The sequence below is a fragment of the Dipodomys merriami genome, unplaced genomic scaffold, assembly GCF_024711535.1.
Source record: "Dipodomys merriami isolate MVZ:Mamm:240054 unplaced genomic scaffold, mDipMer1.0.p SCAF_128, whole genome shotgun sequence".
Taxonomy (NCBI): Eukaryota; Metazoa; Chordata; class Mammalia; order Rodentia; family Heteromyidae; genus Dipodomys; species Dipodomys merriami.
The window spans coordinates 3,575,238-3,594,564 of record NW_027202582.1 but is presented as its reverse complement, the minus strand read 5'-3'; the positions used below and the strand labels follow the sequence as shown (position 1 = coordinate 3,594,564).

The 19,327-nt window shown below is 57.3% G+C and overlaps 3 protein-coding genes across 6 annotated transcripts; 1 reads left to right on the top strand and 2 right to left on the bottom strand.

Moving 5' to 3' along the window:
* Positions 1 to 348: 348 nt before the first annotated feature.
* LOC138824363 (carabin) lies at positions 349 to 6,761 on the bottom strand. Of its 3 annotated transcripts, none has more exons than XM_070018215.1 (10): positions 6,605 to 6,761; positions 6,202 to 6,365; positions 5,072 to 5,171; positions 4,539 to 4,646; positions 4,344 to 4,450; positions 4,057 to 4,171; positions 3,450 to 3,515; positions 3,145 to 3,334; positions 1,328 to 1,482; positions 349 to 932 (listed from the first exon to the last, which is right to left on the bottom strand). In XM_070018215.1, exons 2-10 carry the CDS (start codon positions 6,336 to 6,338, stop codon positions 681 to 683), a joined length of 1,230 nt encoding a protein of 409 aa, XP_069874316.1. In that variant the 5' UTR covers positions 6,339 to 6,365; positions 6,605 to 6,761; the 3' UTR covers positions 349 to 680. The 3 variants fall into 3 exon arrangements, with proteins under 3 accessions (XP_069874316.1, XP_069874315.1, XP_069874314.1); XM_070018214.1 differs by having other exon boundaries at positions 349 to 1,028; positions 6,623 to 6,752; XM_070018213.1 differs by having other exon boundaries at positions 349 to 1,028; positions 6,605 to 6,751.
* A 2,160-nt stretch (positions 6,762 to 8,921) lies between these two features.
* On the top strand, positions 8,922 to 12,370 carry LOC138824362 (serine/threonine-protein phosphatase PP1-alpha catalytic subunit). The gene is made up of 7 exons (XM_070018212.1): positions 8,922 to 9,060; positions 9,612 to 9,743; positions 9,882 to 10,112; positions 10,900 to 11,004; positions 11,423 to 11,646; positions 11,728 to 11,862; positions 11,935 to 12,370. Exons 1-7 carry the CDS (start codon positions 9,006 to 9,008, stop codon positions 12,043 to 12,045), a joined length of 993 nt encoding a protein of 330 aa, XP_069874313.1. The 5' UTR covers positions 8,922 to 9,005; the 3' UTR covers positions 12,046 to 12,370.
* LOC138824361 (cell cycle checkpoint control protein RAD9A-like) lies at positions 12,141 to 18,697 on the bottom strand. Of its 2 annotated transcripts, none has more exons than XM_070018209.1 (11): positions 18,367 to 18,697; positions 18,212 to 18,282; positions 17,696 to 17,824; positions 17,229 to 17,343; positions 17,034 to 17,133; positions 14,636 to 14,745; positions 14,435 to 14,544; positions 14,279 to 14,343; positions 14,055 to 14,192; positions 13,129 to 13,330; positions 12,141 to 13,041 (listed from the first exon to the last, which is right to left on the bottom strand). In XM_070018209.1, exons 1-11 carry the CDS (start codon positions 18,548 to 18,550, stop codon positions 12,946 to 12,948), a joined length of 1,320 nt encoding a protein of 439 aa, XP_069874310.1. In that variant the 5' UTR covers positions 18,551 to 18,697; the 3' UTR covers positions 12,141 to 12,945. The 2 variants fall into 2 exon arrangements, with proteins under 2 accessions (XP_069874310.1, XP_069874312.1); XM_070018211.1 differs by having other exon boundaries at positions 17,229 to 17,301.
* Positions 18,698 to 19,327: the final 630 nt, after the last annotated feature.

The window sequence follows — 19,327 nt, the reverse complement described above, 5'->3', positions numbered from 1 at the left end:
GCCTTTGTTCTTGCCTGGTGCTCTTTGGCAGCTGGAAGCAGGGGCATGAGTTGGGAGGTGGACTTGGGTTGGTGTCCCCACTCCCCTGGGAGTGAGGAAGCCTCCTGGGGGGGGCGGGGCTGAGGAGAGGAGGGCAGAGCCCACTCCCAAGCCCAGCCCAGCCTCCCGCTCATGGCCAACAGTGCCAGTGCCTTACCTTACCTGCCATCCAGAGGCGGAGACAAGGCAGCTTCTCATTGGCTCTTGTTGCAGCCAATGAGAAGTGTGCATCCCAGGCAGGGCTGGGAGGGTGCATGAAAGAGTGGGCATGGAGGTCATCGAACAAACTCCATCCAGACATCTGCTCGCTCAGACTTTATTCCAGCCCCTCATGAGCCGCCAGGGCATCCCTTAGCCCAGCACAACCTCACCCCCACACTCCATCCACGCTGGCTTTGGTGCTGGGGAGGGCTTGGGCACCAGCACAGCAGCATCATGATATGTGGCCCACTGGGCCCCCACCAGCCCCTCTGTGACCTTCCTTCATTTCCGTGTCTGTGCTGTGGGGAGCCCCGCCCTGCCCCCACAGCGTGGGCCTTGCCTGGAAGGGAGATGAGTCACCAAGTCCCAGCAGAAAAGTGTAGAACCCACTGTGGGCTGACATCCACCATTAGGATTGGGGGTACTGATCCTTGGTACCTTCAGAAGCGGGTGTCCAGGAAGGACACAGAGCTTCGATGGGCTCTGGGGGCGCCCTCCAGAGAGGCTCCTCGTGCCCGAGGCAGGAGCCCATGAAACGTCTTGCCACGGGTCTGGGGTTTGCGTCGAGGTGGCCTGGACTCCTCGGGAGGCTGGACCACAATTTGGGGCAGCTCAGGTTTGGGGCTTCCCCGCGCCCCTGCCAGCTGCTGGGCCTCAAAGATGGCTTGAGCTCCGGGAAGGCGGGCCTGCAGCTGAGGGTGTGGCCCCGGTGAGGACTCGGCCCGCTGGGCCAGCTGGACCCTGATTTCCCGCTGCAGGTCCCGCTCGGACAGGGCCACACTGTGTACCTGGGGAGAGCCATGGCGCTGAGGTTGCAGGCGCTGGGGGAGAGGCAGGAAGCCCTGGGTGCCTGGGGGGGAGGGGGCGGCGAAGGGGAGGGGAACAGGCAGTACAGAGTCCCAGGAAGTGGGTGAGGGCTCGGGGACTTGCAGACAGCACAGCACAGCACAGCACAGCACTGGAAGCCTGAGCTTTACACCATCTGCAGCTCAGAGATCAGGAACTCAGCCTGGGGGAGGGGGGGGTCTCACGTTGCCTCAGTTTCCCCCTCTGTGGAGCACAAAAGAAGGCAGGCAGAGACACCTACCTGGGACATGAAGATCTCCTCTTGCAGCTGGCTGGGGGCAATAGCTCGCAGGGCCCCAAGCGTCTCCAGGAGCCCCGGGCAGGCCCTGCGCTGCTCTGCAGTGCCCAGTGCCAGGCGCATCAGGGTCAAACCCACCCGGAACAGCACCTTGGCACCTGCATGGGAAGGGACTTAGTCACAGGGAGCAGAGCCCTGCACTACCTCAGTTCTGCTCCTTATCCTGTCCTCAGAATATGGATCCTGCTGGGTGCCAGTGGTCACGTCGGTAATCTTAGCTACCTGGGAAACTGAGGTCTGAGGATCATGGTTCAAAGCCAGCCTGGGCAGAAAAGTCCCTGAGACTCTTATCTCCAACCAACCCCCCAAAAAAATCTGGAATGGAGCTGTGGCTCAACAACAACAAAAAGCTCAGTGCTAGCACTCAGCCCTGAGTTCAAGCCCTAGGACCAGCACAGACTAACATAAAGGGAGCCTGTGCAAGGCATGTCCTCAAGTAGAGGGGTTGAAGTGGGCTTGGACATCTTGCCTGGCCTGAGTCTCGAGGTCTGAAGGAAGGGAGGTAACACATGGATGAAGACTTGAAAACTAGCAGCCAGAACACTAAGGGAGCTCCTGCTCTTAGCCCTGCATACGGGGTGCAGAGCACGCGTCCAATAGATGAATGAACTGATTTCTGGTACTTTTCTCTTTTTTTGGCAGTCCTGGGGCCTGAACACAGGGCCTGAACACCCTCCTTAATGCTTCTTTATGCTCAGGCTAGAATTCTATCACTTGAGCCACAGCACCACTTCGGGCTTTTTCAGGGTATGTGGGTGCTGAGGAATCAAACCCAGGGCTTCGTGCATGCTAGGCAAGCACTCTACCACTAAACCACATTTCCGGCCCTGATTTCCAGAACATGTAAGGTGTTTTTCTGGACATCACATGAAAAACAAAAAGGAGAAGGGTGGGGCTGGGAAGGTGGCTCAGTGGTAGAGCACTTGCCTTGCATGCATGAGGCCCTGGGTTCGATTCCTCAGCACCACATAAGCAAAAAGAAAAAAGCCGGAAGTGATGCTGTGGCTCAAGTGGTAGAGCGCTAGCCTTGAGCTGAAGAGCTGAGGGACAGCGCCCAGGCCCAGAGTTCAGGCCCCATGACTGGACCCCAAAAAAAAAAAAAGGAGAAGGGTTATTGGTGGGACATCAGGGCTGAGGCTCAAAGACCCCGAAAGCCCAGGTTGGCTCTGCTCTGATTGCCCAGCCCTGTGCACCTTGCGCCCTCTGGTCTCTGCTCACGTTCACCTCCACCAAAGAGCAACCGCTTCCTGCCACGCTCCTGTCACTCTCTGTCACCTCCTTGGTTTTATTTCTTCACGGCCCTGGTGACATGCTATAAATACCTTGTTAATTTGGTTACTGTCACCTCCCACCCCCATCCCCACTCCGGCAGAATGAGCAGAATGAAGTTCTCGCAGTGGAGGGGGTAGGCCAGTCCTGGCTACCTCTGGGTCCTAGAGGTGCTCAGCCAGATCCTGTGGGCTTGGAGGAGAATTGGCTTCCTGTCCAAGGCCTCGTCCAGCCGTGCACACCCCTGAGCCACTCAGAGGTCACACAAGTGCCGTGGCCACGCCAGCTCCCGCCCTGGGCAGTGCCTCTTTTCCCAGTGTGGTCTTCGGCACAGCTGGGGGCTGGCGGCCATCCCACGGATGAAGTACCACCCAGGGCTGGGCGGTGTCCTCCAGAGACTCGCCCATGCCCCATGACGTGACCAAACCCCCCAGAAGGGAGCTGCCTCCCCAGTGCGCCCCGTGACCCGAGCCCCCGGCTGTCCCGCTCACCCTCGCTGAGGAAGGCATCCCAGACGCGCAGCACGGTGGGGAAGGGCAGCGAGCGCGTGAAGAGGCACAGGAACCACTCGGGCAGGTAGAGCAGGGGCCCCACGCCCGCCCGCTGCAGGTGCTGGTGCACGCGGGGAAGCAGCCGCCGCAGCAGCGCCGTGAACACATCAGCGTCCAGCCGCACCGCCTCCTGCAGCCACGTCCATCGGTCGAGGGCCACCCGACGCCTCCACTCCCAAACCCCAGGGTTCGAATCTCCGTCCCCAGCCCCCCTCCTGTCTCCAGTCTCCTTCCCAGACTCTCACCATGTGGGGCCCGTAGTAGCCGGGGAGGTAGAGCTCACAGATCTGCACCAAGCACCAGAAGGCCTCCTGAGGGCAGGGCAGAGGCCTTGAGTCCCCCCAAGGAAGGGAACACATATATGGGGGAAGGACTGGGAACGGGGTGCAAGGGGCTGGGTTTCTCCAACCACATGTGATGCCTAGGGGGGCTCTTATCAAAAGAGCCTGGCCTGCGGGGGGGGGGGGGCAGGCAGAGCTTGGAAGTCCCAGGACTCAGATGCTGGGTTTTGAGCATGGCCATTGGGGAGGCCCCAAAGTTCACTGTTCCTGGGACACTACAGAGTTTGAAGTTGGCATAGTCAGAAGATCAAGGTGAAAACTTCCCAATGGCTGGGGCCAGGGTTAAGATCAAAGGCCCCAGGTTCTTGGAGCCTAGGTCATTAGACCATGGTTGCTAAACCTCATGGAACAGGATCTGGGAGTAAAGGAACACAGGATCCTGAGTTCCTGAGACTGGAGGTCCTGGGTTCTAGAACTTGGATCATTGCTGGGGGGGACCCTAGCTCTCCAGGGACTGAGGGTCTCCATCGAGCTAAGGTCAGGGTCTTAGAGCAGGGTCAAGGTCACTCACCTCTGGGGGCAGGTGCATAAGCAGCACGGCAGCCACAGGACCCTGGGCCTGGCAGTAGCCTTGCTCCGGTCGGTACAGGGTGTAGGCCTTGAGAACCTGCAGGAGCCCCTGCTGCCTGTATAACGCCCCCCCCCAAATCAGGACTCGCCCACCAGACATCCCTTTCCTCCCCTTGTACTCTGTAGATCCCTGTTCCCTGCTGAATCCCCAGAAACACAGGACAAACCCAGCTGCAGCACTTAGGGGTGGGGGGAGATTGGGGACGGTGGACATCTCCAGCCTCATACCCGTGGCCCTGGGGGGACACAAACATCTCGTGCAGAGGGAACTGGCGGTGCAGGTCCCTGCTGATGGTCTCCATCCACTGCGGGTCTCCGCGGGCGTCTGCCAGCTCCTGGGGGTGGGCAGGAAGGGAGCTGTGAGGGTCCAGGGTGTCAAGGACCTCTGGGAAGGGGAGATGGAGTCCCTGCTGATGTTGTCACCTGATAGGTGCCAGGGCTGTTCTTCTGACACACTCGGGCACCACACAGCAGAGGCCAGCACCGGGCCCGCAGCGCTGAGGGAATCCCCTTCCGGCACTGGATCTTCACCTATGCAAGAGGTGGATGGGCTCAGTTAGGTAGTCTTCCTGCACCTGCTGGCAAGCCTCAAGCAAACCTCCTGTTGTCCAAGGGCCACTTGGGTGGCAGGGAACAAAGGCCATAGCTTTTGGTTAACAGAGGGTGCCAATGCAGGCTCTCTCTGCTCTTCTCCCCCCTCCGCTTCTCCTCCATCTTTTTGTCAGTGGTGGGGCTGGAACTCTGGGCCTGGGCGCTCTCCCTGAGCTCCTCAGCTCAAGGTGAGTGCTCTACCATTTGAGCCACAGCGCCACTTTCGTTTTTCTGGTGGTTCATTGGAGATAAGAGTCTCACAGACTTTCCTGCCCAAGCTGGCTTTGAACCATGATCCTCAGATCTCCGCCTCCTATGTAGCAAGGATTACAGGTGTGAGCCACCAGTGCCCGGCTTGTTCTTACCTTCTTGTACCTACGGGACATAGTCTTTTCCCAGTGTGAGGTCATGTCCACCCACTTCATCTCTCTCTGGCGGATAAGGTCTGCAGGAGGACGATCCGGCCTAGGCGACATGTAACACAGGTGTTTCCCAGAAGCTGTTCCCTAGAGCCTCGACCTCACACCCTCCCCTTCATGCGAATATCAGCAGGACAGTCTGAAGAAGTAAGTGCCTAGGTGCTGGGGAAGGAGCGACCCAATGATGATTCATAGAGGGATCTGGGAACTAGAAGTCCTGAGTTTTAATCTGCTTCTGTCTCATTTCTGCTGTGTGACCTCAGGAAAGTTTCTGTCTGTCTCTGAACTTATTTTCCTGTTTATATATTGGGGAAGAGATGTAAATTCTATGACTCTGATCTGGGATTCCTGGGCAGAGATTACAAAGGGGGAAGAGAGCTGAAGCTGGCACTGATGGCTCACACCTGTAATCCCAGGTATAATCCCAGCTACTCAAGAGGCTGAGATATGAGATTTACAGTTTGAAGACAGCCTGGGCAGGAAAGTCTGTGAGACTATCATTTCCAATTAATCAGCAAAAAGCTGGAAGTGAAGCTGTAGTTCAAGTGGTAGAGTGCTAGCCTTCAGCAAAAGAAACTAAGGGACAGTACCCTGAGTTCAAGCCTAGTACTGGCCTACAAATAAAGGGGGATGGGTGGGAGGAATGATGTTGAGCTGCAGGAATACATTAAGGTGCTCAGAGGCTGGATGAAAGACACAAGGAAGTAGTGTTGCGGCTCAAAGTGGTAGAGCACACACCTTCAGCAAAAGGAGCTCAGGGACAGTGCCCAAGCCCTGAGTTCAAGCCCCCATGATGGAGGGGGTGGGGAGAGAGAGAGAGGCAGAGACAGACAGATGGATAGACAGATAGACACACACACACACACACACACACACACACACGCATGCACACACACAGAGACACCATCTCTTCACTGCCCTTCCACCTCGAGTCTGAGGAAGGATGGCAGTGGTTGAATCCTGGGCTCAGTTCTTACTACCAGACCTTCTCAGACCAGTGTGGTTAGGCCTCACTCCAGAATTTAGGCCTCAGATCCTGCACCCCCCCCCATCCCCCCATAACCTTGTCCACTCACCCTGGCTCTGCTGAGCTGCCCCCGATGAAGCCATACCGGTCAGCCTGGCGATAGGGACTGGGCCCGCTGAGCTCTGAGTCGGATCCCAGAGAGCTGGAGTCCTCCTGCGCCAGGTCCTCCCCCAGGGCCCGGGCCATGATGCCCCAGAGCCCCGAAGTCACAGACTGCAAGATGTGCAAGGGCCGGGATGAGGGGTCACTCCTGGCCAGGGTTCCCCACCAGTAATCCCCAACCTCAGGCCTGGCAGTAGGGCCAGAGGGACTAGGTTTGGGGGTCTTTCATCAAGCCCCCTGTGTGCCCTCTTTTATTGGGTCCTGGGCTAGGCCCTGAAGTGACAGAAAGGTGGAGACTCAGTGCAGAGACCTGACCCAGGCCCAGGCCCAAGCCAACCAGACCAGCTCACCTCTCTGCTGTATCTCACCTCCGCTTACTTCCTCTTCAAACAGCTTCAGTAGCTGGTTGGGGGCCCCTCCCAAACAGAGGGGGGTGACCCCTTCCTCTGTGAGGCTCTTCCTGCCTACCTCAGTGCTCCCGAGCCACAGGCTCCTCCCCTGTCTCTCAAGCAGCTTGGGCCTGCCAGAGATGAAGACAAGACGCCAGGGCATCTCATTTTGAGGTTACTGATCTGTAAAACACCCAACGTAGGGCTCCAAGAAGAATTACAGTTGGTTTAATGTTTTCTCTTTAAAAAGTTATATATATATATATATATTTTTTTTTTTTTTTTTTTGCGGGTCATGGGCCTGAACTCTGGGCCTGGGCACTGTCCCTCAGCTCTTCAGCTCAAGGCTAGCACTCTACCACTGGAGCCACAGCGCCACTTCCAGCTTTTTCTGTTTATGTGGTACTGAGGAATCGAACCCAGGGCCTCATGCATACAAGGCAAGCACTCTACCACTGAGCCACCTTCCCAGCCCCTAAAGTAATAATTTTTTTCCCCTCAATGATGGGGGTGTCCTGGGGCCTTGCACACACCAGGCAAGTACTTGGTTCTGAGCTACAACTCCAGGCTGCATGCACACAATGAACTAGTGCTATGCTACTCCAAAAGTAATGGTGACCCCACACCTGTGGCTCATGCCTGTAATTCTACATACTCAGGAGGCTGAGATATGAGGATCACAGTTCAGGGCAGAAATGTCTATGAGACCCTATCTCCAATTAACCACCCAAACAGCTGGAAGTGCTTTGGCTCAAGTGGGAGGGCTACCCTTAAGCACAAAAGCTCAGGGACATTGCCCAGGCTCTGAGTTGAAGCTTAGGGCCAGCAAACACACACACACACACACACACACACACACACACACACACACACACGCTTAAAAAAACAAAACAAAACCTAATTTAGTGGGGGTAAAGGAGGCTCACACCTGTAATCCTACCTACTCCAAAGCTGAGAGAGGAAGGATCTTTTGATACTAGCCAGGAAAGTTCACAAAACCCAAGGGAAAGGGAAAAAAATAATAATAAAGCTGGAGGTATAGCTCAGATGGTAGAATGCCATCCTAACAAGAGGGAGGTCCTGAGTTCAAATCCCAGTACCCTTTAAAAAAAGATTTAGGGCTGGGAAGGTGGCTCAGTGGTAGAGCACTTGCCTTGCATGCCTGAGGCCCTGGGTTCGATTCCTCAGCACCACATAAGCAAAAAGAAAAAAGCCGGAAGTGATGCTGTGGCTCAAGTGGTAGAGCGCTAGCCTTGAGCTGAAGAGCTGAGGGGCAGCACCCAGGCCTAGAGTTCAGGCCCCACGACAGACCCAAAACAAAACAAATAAAAAAAGAAAAAAGCCAGACCTGGCGCTATGGTTCAAGTGGTACAGCGCTAGTCTTGAGCACAGAGGCTCAGGGACAGCGCTCAGACCCCGAGTTCAAGCCCCAGAACTATCACACACTAAAGAAGGCAGGGCTGGGAAGGTGGCTCAGGGGCAGAGCGCTGGCCTCGCGGAGGCCCTGGGCTCCATTCCTCAGCACCACAGACACAGAAAAAGCCAGAAATGGCGCTGTGGCTCAAGTGGTAGAGTGCTGCTAGCTGTGAGCACAAAGAGGCTGGAGGCCAGCGCCCAGGACCAGAGTTCAAGCCCCGGGCCGGCAAAGAGAAGAGAAGCGAAGACAGGAGGCACAGGCAGTGTGAGCAAAGCATCCTGAGCTCAGACACGGCTGCCAGCGGCCTGGAAGCCACGGAGCCCCCGTGCTGGGGTAGCTGAGCCTCAGTTTCCTTTCCTGAACGTTGACGACTTTCCCCACAGTGACTAATCTACGCGCACACACACCGGCCCCGAGCTGGGGCGGGAAGGACGGCTCCGCCTTCCGCAGAGAAAAACAACTTCCACAGAACTTCCGGTCCCAAATCCTCCGACCGCCGCCGAGTGACTCCCCAGGGGCGGGGCAGGGTCGGTCCCGCCCCCGCCCGGCAGGCCCCGCCCCGCCCGGCAGGAGGCCCGCCCCTGCAGGCCCCGCCCCCGCCTGGCAGGCCCCGCCCCCGCCCGGCAGGCCCCGCCCCGCCCGGCAGGAGGCCCGCCCCTGCAGGCCCCGCCCCCGCCCGGCAGGCCCCGCCCCGCCCGGCAGGCCCCGCCCCGCCCGGCAGGAGGCCCGCCCCCGGGCCGCCGAGGTCACTGCGCTTCCCTGCCAGCGGGGGCGCTAGAGCACGGGGCACCGGCGGGGCGGGGCGGGGCGGACGGCCGTGGAGGCGGGGCGGCGGGCCGGGGGCGGGCTGGGAGGGCGGAAGGAGAGGCAGGCCGGAAGAAGGCTCCGAGAGGGCGGGAGGCAGGAGCAGGCCCGTAGCTGTTGGGCCGGAGCGGCGGCGCCGCCATGTCCGACAGCGAGAAGCTCAACCTGGACTCTATCATCGGGCGCCTGCTGGAAGGTGGGCTGGGGTGGGGAGGGGCGGCCCCCGCCGCGCCCTGGCCCCGGCCCGGCCCGGCCCGGAAGCGGCGCGCGGGCGGGTCTGACCCTCCGAGGGCCAGCTTGGACTGGGCGGGGACGGGCCGCGCGGTCCCGAGGCCTCAGCCTCCCCTCCCCCCGCCGCGGGCACGTCCCGGAGGTCGGGGCGCCCTCGGGTGGGGGCAGCCACCCCCTCCGAGCCCGAGCCCGGGGCGCACGCCTGGCCTGGGCTCTTGGGGCGGGGGAGAAAGCTATGAAACCTAGCCCGGAAAGGGGTCCTGCGCTATTAGGACATGGGTGACAGGCCCCGTGCCCACAGACCCGTCTCGAGGGTCTCCAGGGTGGCTGGGGTCTTGCCTTGGGAGAGAGGCGGAGAATCCTGGGATCAGGGTTCACCGATGCCTGTGGCCCAGGAGAGGCCCAGGTCCCCCCTTTCCCCCCCCCAAAAGCGGGGCCAAGAGACCACCCCACCCGAATCGCCCCGCTTCCTTCCGTCTGAGGACCCGGGGCCTTAACAGCCCATTGCGCTCCCAGTTCAGGGCTCGCGGCCTGGAAAGAATGTACAGTTGACAGAGAACGAGATCCGTGGTCTGTGCCTCAAATCCCGGGAGATTTTCCTGAGCCAACCTATACTTCTGGAGCTGGAGGCCCCCCTCAAGATCTGCGGTGAGCTCCTAGCCAAGCCCTGACTTCTTGAAAATGACATTGATCCTTCCCAAAGTTCCTGGATCTCTTTTCTCTTGAGCCCCATTTCTGGCCCTGGGTTCAAGTTCAGGTCTTACCTCTAACTTCCCTGGATCACAGGTGACATCCACGGCCAGTACTATGACCTTCTGCGGCTGTTTGAATATGGTGGCTTCCCTCCAGAGAGCAACTACCTCTTCCTGGGGGACTATGTGGACCGAGGCAAGCAGTCTTTGGAGACCATCTGCCTGCTGCTGGCCTATAAGATAAAGTACCCTGAGAATTTCTTCCTGCTCCGTGGGAACCATGAGTGTGCCAGCATCAACCGCATCTATGGCTTCTATGATGAATGTAAGTGGTCTGACTGTTGAGGACTGCCTGGGGCAGGAACTGCACTCTCTGCTCTGCATGGGACCTTCGTATTGGCCTGGTGTCATAATGCTTGGTGTACTTGGGAGTGCTTGGAGGCCCCATCCCTTCATACCTGTCTTCTCTGACCTGCAGCTTGGTAATCTAGAGGGGCCTGGTGTATAGATATACCTGGAGGGTTGCTCCCAGGGCCCTGCTTGATGTCAGGTCCTTCACCAGGACGTCCGGTAACTGAGCACTTAGGATGCCCTGGTGTACACTAGACTTTGCTGGTCCAAAGCAGAGATAAAGCAGACCTGGTTTGGGCTTGGCCCTACTCAAGCCTATGAGTACGTACGTCAGACTGGAATTTGGGTTCTGTGGACCTTAGGTGCTTTAGAATTATTCCTGGAAGGTAGGTAGGGGTGTGGTGAGGTAGAGGTGGAAGGCTTGCCTTCAATCTTCTAGCTATCCCACAAAGTACCCTAGAAGAGCCAGAGAGGGGGCTGGGAAGGTGGCTCAGTGATAGAGCGCTTGCCTTGCATGCATGAGGCCCTGGGTTCGATTCCTCAGCACCACATAAACAAAAAGAAAAAAGCCAGAAGTGGTGCTGTGGCTCAAGTGGTAGAGCACTAGCCTTGAGCTGAAGAGCTGAGGGACAGCGCCCAGGCCCAGAGTTCAGGCCCCAGGTCCAGACCCAAAAAAAAAAAAAAAAAGAGCCAGAGAGCCAGGCTGAGGGTGGGGTGGCATGGGCAGGCCGCCCTATAAGCCATCTCTTTTCTGTATACAGGCAAGAGACGCTACAATATCAAACTGTGGAAAACTTTCACTGACTGCTTCAACTGCCTGCCCATCGCAGCCATTGTAGACGAGAAGATCTTCTGCTGCCATGGAGGTGAGGGGGGCTGTAGGTGCGTACTGAGAGACTCCTGGGAAGGGAGCAGCCAGACATGTCTACAGGCCTTACAACAAAGCTGTTAATAGGCACCTGGAATAGCTCTTGGGCTCTTCTTGGATATTGCTTCTCATAGGAAGTCCCTTTCTCCCTCTCCCCCCACTGCTAAGCCATACTCTTTCTGGCTGCGGCATGCAACATCCTGTATGGAACTCATTTGTCTCTTTTCAGGCAGGAGCATCTTTGTGCTTATGTTCTGGACTTGGAAAAGGCTGAGGGAGATGGTTCCTGCCTGCCTGGGCTTCAGGAGTCCAGGAGAGGGGCCCAGTGATGTTGGGAGCGTGAGGCTGGGAGTCGAAAGCTCCCTAGAGGAGTGGGGGCTTGCTTTGAGTTTTGAGGAAGTATCCTGTCCCAGCAGGCTTGTCCCCAGACTTGCAGTCCATGGAGCAGATTCGGCGTATCATGCGGCCCACAGATGTGCCTGACCAGGGCCTGCTGTGTGACTTGCTGTGGTCTGACCCTGACAAGGATGTGCAGGGCTGGGGCGAGAACGACCGAGGTGTCTCCTTTACCTTTGGGGCTGAAGTAGTGGCTAAGTTCCTACACAAGCACGACTTGGACCTCATCTGCAGGGCACACCAGGTATGGGTTGGTGGCCCTGGGTTGGGGCAGTAAGGGGAATGGGTAAACTTGGCAGACCCAACTATTTTTGTTCTTGCCCAGGTGGTAGAAGATGGTTATGAGTTCTTTGCCAAGCGGCAGCTGGTGACACTTTTCTCAGCTCCCAATTACTGTGGCGAGTTTGACAATGCTGGCGCCATGATGAGCGTGGATGAGACCCTCATGTGCTCCTTCCAGGTGGGTGTGGGGAAGGGGCCAGTAGGCCCTGTGGGTCACTGCCGGGGACCTGACCAGCTCTGTCTCTTTTAGATCCTCAAGCCCGCTGATAAGAACAAGGGCAAGTATGGGCAGTTCAGTGGTCTGAACCCCGGAGGCCGCCCCATCACCCCACCCCGCAACTCTGCCAAAGCCAAGAAATAGCCTCCGTGTGCCGCCCGCCCCTCTGCCCAGATGATGGATTGATTGTACAGAAATCATGCTGCCACGGCGGGCCCACCCACCACAGGGACACAGCATCAGTGTCTCCTTTCTTTTTTTAATGGATCAATAGCAGCATCCAGTCCCTCAGGGCTCCCTCCCACCTGTCTCTCCAGTGGCTGCAAGTGGGATCCTGGGGCCAAGGCTGCAGCTCAGGGCAATGGCAGGCCAGATTGTGGGTCTTCAGCCTGGCTTGGCCACAGGGCTGCCAGCCAGACCCTGGGGCAACCCATCTGGTCTCTTGAATAAAGGTCAAAGCTGGATTCTCGCCACGGCCTGTTTCCTTGTCCCAAACACTGGGCCTGGCAGCCCTTCTACACAAAGCCATTTGGGAAGGCAGGCTGGCTGGGCACAGGCCCAGCCAGGGTAACCCCAGCTACATGAGTCAAATCCAGAGGCTCTTAAAAATTCCAAGGCAGGGCCAAAGTGTTGGGAAAATAAGAAATTATCAGCCACATGGGGGGGGGGTCCCAGTGGTGTGTCTGGGGGAAGGGCAGCTCGTGATTCGTAGTAGGAGTAAATCAACAGCACTATGATTTTTTCTTAGAGGTAAGCCTCAAGAAGGCAGGCTTTCAGAACTGGCCAGATGGCTAGAACTTAGCTTGAGACTCTGTGGTGAAGAGGTGAGGACCTGCCAGTTAGATGGCTTCTAGCCACCAGACCTGGGAAGAGGCATGATTGATTGCAGTCTGGAGGGAGATGACAGGACTCAAGCCAAACATGGTGGAGTGGGGCCTGCAGGAGGCAAGCAGAACTGCCAGCACTGCCCTTATGCCATACCCTGGTCAGAGCCCCTGTCCTTCCCTGCTGGAACTTCTAGTCCAAGGCCTTTAGCTTCTCAGCTCAGCCTTCACCATCACTGTCTTCAGCCAGCACAGGGCTAGGGCCCTGGGGGGAGTGTACAGGAGCTAGGATGGAGCCAAAGAACAGCGAGCGGAACTGGAAAGGGAACAGAGGAAGCCCATGAGTTCTGCAGGCTGTTCCCTTCCGCCCCTCCCAGCCCTTGCCCCTACAGCCTGCCTCTACCTTCTTGGGTGGGGGAGTGCCAGGCACTGTGCTGGGCTCAGCTTCTTCATCAGCGTGCAGGCTGGGGTCGTGGGAGGTCTGGAAGCCAGGTGAAAGAGAAATGGGGGGCTGTGCCCGAGAGCCTGAGCTGCCTGCGGCAGTTTCCATGGCAATCATGTAAGAGTCAATGTCATCACTGGCAAAGTCATCCAGCTGGGATGAGCTGTAGGCAGAGACAGTGTCAAGAATAGGGAGAGAATAGGGTACAGACACCCCACCTTAGAAGGCCCAACAGGAGGTAGGGGCCTCAAGACTGCTTGTGAGCTCTTGGTTTTATTACTTCCTGATTTGACTGGAGAGGAGAGGATGCAGGGGTTAAGTGGGGGCTTCCTGAAGGGAGTAGGCCTGGAATCCCTTTGATCAGAGTTCAGGTAGGGGCCTGAGGGAGGCATCCTGGGGTCTATTTAGCTCAGCTGGGGGAGGGAAACGGCAAACCCTGTGAATGAAGGCCACAAGGGGGCCCAAGCACCTCCCCCCACCCCCTTCCCGGGAGACAGGAGCTGGAGCACACTGGAGCTCAGGGACATGCCGGGCTGGGGGCCAGACTAAACTTCCTCTGCTTCAGCTACACTGGGCCCATCCTCCCCACCCCACCTGCCCTCCCAGCCACCTGCTTCCTCAACCCCAGGCAGCCCACAGCCTCTAGCAGCTCTTTTCCTCCTTGGCCTGGGAGGCGGCTCAGAGGGAAGGACTCAGCCAGAGGAGGAAGCCAGTGGGACCTCAGGGACGCTTCTCAGTGGGAGGGGTCTTAGTACATCTGACCAAGAAGGCTGCGCCTCCAGGGCTGGAGCCTGGCAGGAAGTGTGCTATGTTGGGGGGAGGTGCGGAAGCTGCAAACAACAAAGATGGAGGGCGGGGGAAGGGAGGCAGGGGGCTGGTGCCCTCACCTGTGAGCCTGCAGCTGAGGTGCTGTCCTGGGGAGCTCCGGGGAGCCCAGGTACTGCAAGTGTGGGTCCAGGTCTGCAAGTGTGGCCAAAACAAAGTGGCCATCCAGCAGTGAGTCCTCAATGGTAAAGATGGCTGGCCTTGGCAATGAACAGACATAGCGAGGTCATTCCTCTCCTGGGATCCCAAAGCCCTTCCTCCCCTGGGCAGAGGCCTGGGGAATTACCTTCCTGGGGCATCAAAGTGAATGCTAAGAGGCAAGTTCGCTGACTCTGCAAAGCTCAGGAGCCCCTGAGAGGAAAGAAGCAGGCGGTGAGGGCCTGGGCTGGGCGGGAGGATAAGTGGGTGGGGTGGGGTGGGGTGGGGGTGTGGGGGAACTCACCCTGAATTCCTTGAGGCAGAATGTGATAGCTACCCCTTCTGGAGCCTGCAGTTGCTGGAAATCCTCTTCCCCGATGCTCATCTCAGTTACCATGGCTTTCACAGTGCTGTCTGCAGGGGCCGGCACAGGAAGAGCCTGGGTCCCTGGCTCCAACCCCACTCCCAGCTGGGGTCCCTCCCAGGGCATGTCCAGCTCCCTCACCTGCCTCTTCTTCCTGGTAGCTACGCAGGATGACCCGGCGGCCACGGCCAATGCCCAGTGTCACTTCAGCCAGTGCAGGGGAGAAGGGCAGAATGGCATCCCCCAGTACTCTGTGAGGAGGGCAGAGTGTCACACCCGAAGGAGCCAAGGCAAGGCAGTGACTTACACATGAATGGTGGGTGTGCAGGCCTAGCACATGCAGGGATGAGTGGACAGTATTGCTTGCCAGGTCAAAAGCTTCTGAGTGAAGGGGCAAGCAAAGAATCTGGAGAAGGATGCAGCAAGGCTGGGCAGGCAGCCCCTGACTAAGCAGTGGTAGGAGAGGGCCAGAGGGCCAGGGATGGGACACAACTATATACATTCTGCTCCTAGGAATCTGGCCCCCAGAGAGCCCTTACAGCTGGAGGTGTGGCTTGCCCAGCATGGAGAAGGCCCTGAGATCCATCCCACCACTGAGGGGGAGGGGGACAGGGTGGGAAAAACAAATCTTTCTCTTCCGGGCTGGGAAGGTGGCTCAGTGGTAGAGCGCTTGTCTTACATGCATGAGGCCCTGGGTTCGATTCCTCAGCCCCACATAAGCAAAAAGGAAAAAAAAGCCAGAAGTAGCCCACGACCTGACCAAAAAAAAAAAAAAAAATCCTTCTCTTCTAAGGATACATGTTGCCAAATGTTTGCAGAAAAATAACATCTGGATTTTGCCTGGAAACCACTGAGGAGCTGGGGATGTCTCTCAGAAGTTCAGCACTTGCCTAGAACACTTAAGAGGTCCTGGGTTCCATGCCCAGTATGGCAAAAACAACCAAAACAAAAAGAAACAATTGCTCATTTTGAAAAAGGGACAGAATAAGGTGATAACCTTCCCTCTTTCTCTACCCAAAGCAGTCCTAGCTTAATAGACTCTGGGGAAACAGATATCAAGACCCAAGGGGGACCTTCAGTCATCATGAAAAATGAATTTGAGTGGGGGAAGTCTCTTCTCTGCTAGTTCTTGGGGACCTTCACTTGAGCCCCCTTCTCCATGCCCTGTGCAACCCTGACTGGTCAGTGCTACCTGACCAGTCAGCAACCCTCCTGGACCTCCACCTCCCTGCCTAGCCTCCTTCCTTGTCTTGAGGATTCCCCAGAACTACAGCCGGGAAGGAAAGAGGCTTTCTTTGAATGAAGGTAACTAGGCAAGAGAGGGGCTTTGTACCTCTGTTAAGGATAGCCACTCAAGGTTAGTCAAGAAATTTGCCTGCAGGTCACAGATAAGACTTGCTATATGAGGTATCAGACCTCTGAGAAGGCAGGCTCCTAGAGACAGAGAATAGGGCAGGGTGTCCTGCCCCCTCCATGCCAGCACCTGTTTTCTTTCTTTTTCTTTTTAACCAGGGCCTCATACCCTCACTGCACTTTTTTTTCTCAAGGCTATCTACCACTTGAGCTGTGTCTCTAGTCCAGCATTTTGATGTTTAATTACTTTTCTGCCTGAGCTGGCTTCAAACCATGATCCTTCAGGTCTCAGCCCCGTAAGTAGCTACATGTGCCCCTGGTGCCACTGACCAGCCTGTGCTTTTAGTAACTGTAGAAGGACCTGGGCTGAGGGAAATCTAGGTTCACAGAAAATCCAAAGGCTAAAATGAAAAAGTTTGGGTGTTGGTGGTTCACACCTGTAATCCTATCAATTTAGGAGGCTGAGATCTAAAGATTAATGTTTGAAACCAGCCCAAGGGGCTGGGAAGGTGGCTCAGTGGTAGAGCGTTTGCCTTGCATGCATGGGTTCAATTCCTCAGCACCACATAAGCAAAAAGAAAAAAAAAGCCAGAAGTGGTGCCATGGCTCAAGTGGTAGAGCGCTAGCCTTGAGCTGAAGAGCTGAGGGACAGCACCCAGACCCAGAGTTCAGGCCCCACGATCGGACCCCCCCCCACCCCCCAAAAAAAAGAAAAAAAAGAAACCAGCCCAGGTAGGAAAGTCCAAGAGATTTTTTACCTTCAATTAATCACCAAAAAGCCAGAAGTGAAGTTGTGGCTCAAGTGGTAGAATGCTAGCCTTGAGCTAAAAAGCTAAGTAACACAGGCTGGGAATGTGGCTTAGTGGTAGAGTGCTTGCCTAGCATGCACAAAGCCCTGGGTTTGATTCCTCAGTACCACATAAACAGAAAAAGCCAGAAGTGGTACTGTGGCTCAAATGGTTGAATGCTATCCTTGAGCAAAAGAAGCTCAGGGACAGTGCTCAGGCCCCGAGTTTAAGCCCCAGGACTAGTGCCCCCCGACTCCTCCCCCCCCAAAAAAGGTTAAGTGACAGCATCTCAGCCCTGAGTTCAAGCCCCAGTACATATAAACACACACATACACATATGTGCACATTCACACACATACCCTTGAAGCCCCAGAGAGGAGTGGCAAGGGCAAGCTCACCTTGCTGGGGCACGGAGCACATGGGGGCATGAGGCTGGGTTGAAGACAGCCTGTAGAGATTCACAGTCCTGGAAGGACAGGTTGTGAGTCTTCTTCACCCCTGGATGGCCAGACAGCGTCTCAGTGGGCCTTGTCAACCTTCCCCCAGCCTTCCCTCTGGCTCAGGACCCCCTGTCTGAGTAGCTGCCCACTCACCATACTTGCAGTGCAGCTGGATCACCAAGCTGCTGCTCCGGCTACTCAGGGAGATGCAGCACTTTTCCACAGTCTTCTCCAGTGTTGCCAGAGAACGGAAGACAGACAGGAAGGACTGAGTGGGAGTAGGACACATCAGCCTGGCAAGTCCAATGTAGGCTCTGTCCCATAACTAGCCTAGCATGTATGATAAAGGGACCCCATGATATTCAGGGCATCTGCACACTTGCTCATGTTTTCGCTGCCTGGAAACCTGCCATCCTCCCAACATGGCTCCCACACCCCCCACCCCTACACACACGCACACACACCACACATACCATTAGCTTCTGTGGGCCTTATACTGTGCCCCTAGCTGCATTTTGCATTGGGTTGCTACTTAAAGTTCACTCTTCAGTGACCCACCACAGGTGTATAGCTGTGGAGATGCCGGGGGTGTGGGGAATACCCCTGCTGAAAGACCTCACCTTCATCTGTATCTTACAGCGCAATGTGTCCAGATCAGAGGCGGCCACCTGGTACTGCTGGAAGAAGAGTGGGGCAAAGAGGAAGCAGGCATAGGCAGAGCGCGAAGAGTTGACAGTCCGGAGGGAGAGCTGGGACACAAGCAGCAGGAAAAAGGACATGGTTAGGGGCAGTGACGAGTCCATCCTTCTGGCCTACTTTTGCCTGCACTTGCCTCATGGCCATCGTGTGTGAAAACCACCCTACCCCGTGGAGGCAGCTGTACCCTCTTCTGAAGCGCTCTCCGGACGCTCCCACAGCGCGGGGGCCGCACTTCCCGCTCTGTGATACTATTCCTCTAAGTCGACCTCACCCGCACACACCCTCCACTGGGCCCTCCAGAAAGGCAAGAGCTTTCAGTGCACACAGGAGCCGGGGAAGAAGACAAACTCAAGTCACGTCCTAATCACAGAGGAGGAAACGGAAACTTCGCAGGCAAATCTGCTCACGATCCTCCGCCCCAAGACCCAGCCCCTCACCCCATCATCCAAGGGTTCCAGGTAGAGCTCGTCCCCCATCCGGGACAGGGAGTGGACGGCCTTGCCGAGCACTGCAGGGAAGAGGGTAGAGACGGGGTTAAGGTGGCGCCATTGGCTGGCTCACATGCCCCGCCGCTAGGTCGGCCCAAACTCACCCTTCACGTTGCCTCCAGTGACCAGGCACTTCATGCCGTCCAAGCACCACACGCGGGCCCAGCCTGCGATCGGGGTGAGACTGAGATCTCGCCTGCATAAGGTCCCGTAACTGGGGCCGGGCAGCCACAGCACAAGTCCTGAGTAATCTTCCCGCGCGCCGCCCCCGGCCGGCCCCGCCCCCATCTCCTTATTGGCCTAGACTCAGGCGCTTCCGTCACGTGAGAAAAACGTTCGTCGACTCGGCGGTCACGTGACGGAGTTCGTTCTGGGGTGGGCCCGGGTCACGTGACCCGGCGCTCGGGCTCCCTCTTGGCTCCCGGCGTCCCCTTCCCCCGATCCACTCGCTGCTGGTACGCGTCCGTGAAATCCGAGGCGCTCCGTGGGACACACGGTGGGCCGCGCGCCGCAGCAACGGCCCGAGAGGACAGAGCTGCGGGGCTCGAGGTGCCGGGCGGCGGGTCCGGCCCTGGACGGGGAGTGCCGTCTCCGCAGGTTTCCCTGGTAACTGTCCGGGACTGAGGGGTTGAAGCGGAACCGTCTTCACGCGGTCGGGTCTGGGATTGGGGGCGGCGGCGGCCCCGGCTCTCCCGGGAAGGAAGAGGACTGCCTGCACGCGGGTTTCGGGATCCTTCGCCGATCTGCACTGATGCATGGAGAGAGGACGGAAGTTTCCCGGAAGAAGGGGATCGAAGGGGCTACCTAGCAGAGGGAGAAGCAATGCGGAGACTCGGTGGTGTGTGGGCCTCAACCCGAGTAGAGGGGAGGGGGACAGGGGACTGAGAGGTTGCTGCCTCGCGAGGCAGGAGAGGATCATGCCTGTGCGTCTTCTGCAGAGACACCAGACTGCGGCCGAGGGTCATCAGCTGCCAGGTCTTCTTGGGTGTCGGGGTTTCTTAAGTCTCAGAGCTGTCTCTGGCCCTGTGTTCCTTTTAGCACCACCTTTCATGGCTCTTTGAAGGG

What these genes read in the sequence shown, in the direction of transcription:
- LOC138824363 (XM_070018214.1), bottom strand. Translation starts at nt 6,338, where the DNA reads ATGGCCCGGGCCCTGGGGGAGGACCTGGCGCAGGAGGACTCCAGCTCT. An exon ending in GGCAGCTCAGCAGAGCCAGG is followed by an intron (nt 5,172 to 6,201) that starts GTGAGTGGACAA and finishes CATGTCGCCTAG; the next exon opens with GCCGGATCGTCCTCCTGCAG. An exon ending in TTATGCACCTGCCCCCAGAG is followed by an intron (nt 3,516 to 4,056) that starts GTGAGTGACCTT and finishes CCCTGCCCTCAG; the next exon opens with GAGGCCTTCTGGTGCTTGGT.
- LOC138824362 (XM_070018212.1), top strand. Translation starts at nt 9,006, where the DNA reads ATGTCCGACAGCGAGAAGCTCAACCTGGACTCTATCATCGGGCGCCTG. An exon ending in GGCCCCCCTCAAGATCTGCG is followed by an intron (nt 9,744 to 9,881) that starts GTGAGCTCCTAG and finishes CCTGGATCACAG; the next exon opens with GTGACATCCACGGCCAGTAC. An exon ending in CTATGGCTTCTATGATGAAT is followed by an intron (nt 10,113 to 10,899) that starts GTAAGTGGTCTG and finishes TTCTGTATACAG; the next exon opens with GCAAGAGACGCTACAATATC.
- LOC138824361 (XM_070018209.1), bottom strand. Translation starts at nt 18,550, where the DNA reads ATGGGGGCGGGGCCGGCCGGGGGCGGCGCGCGGGAAGATTACTCAGGA. An exon ending in TGGAACCCTTGGATGATGGG is followed by an intron (nt 17,825 to 18,211) that starts GTGAGGGGCTGG and finishes CTTGTGTCCCAG; the next exon opens with CTCTCCCTCCGGACTGTCAA. An exon ending in CCAGCTGCACTGCAAGTATG is followed by an intron (nt 17,134 to 17,228) that starts GTGAGTGGGCAG and finishes CTGGCCATCCAG; the next exon opens with GGGTGAAGAAGACTCACAAC.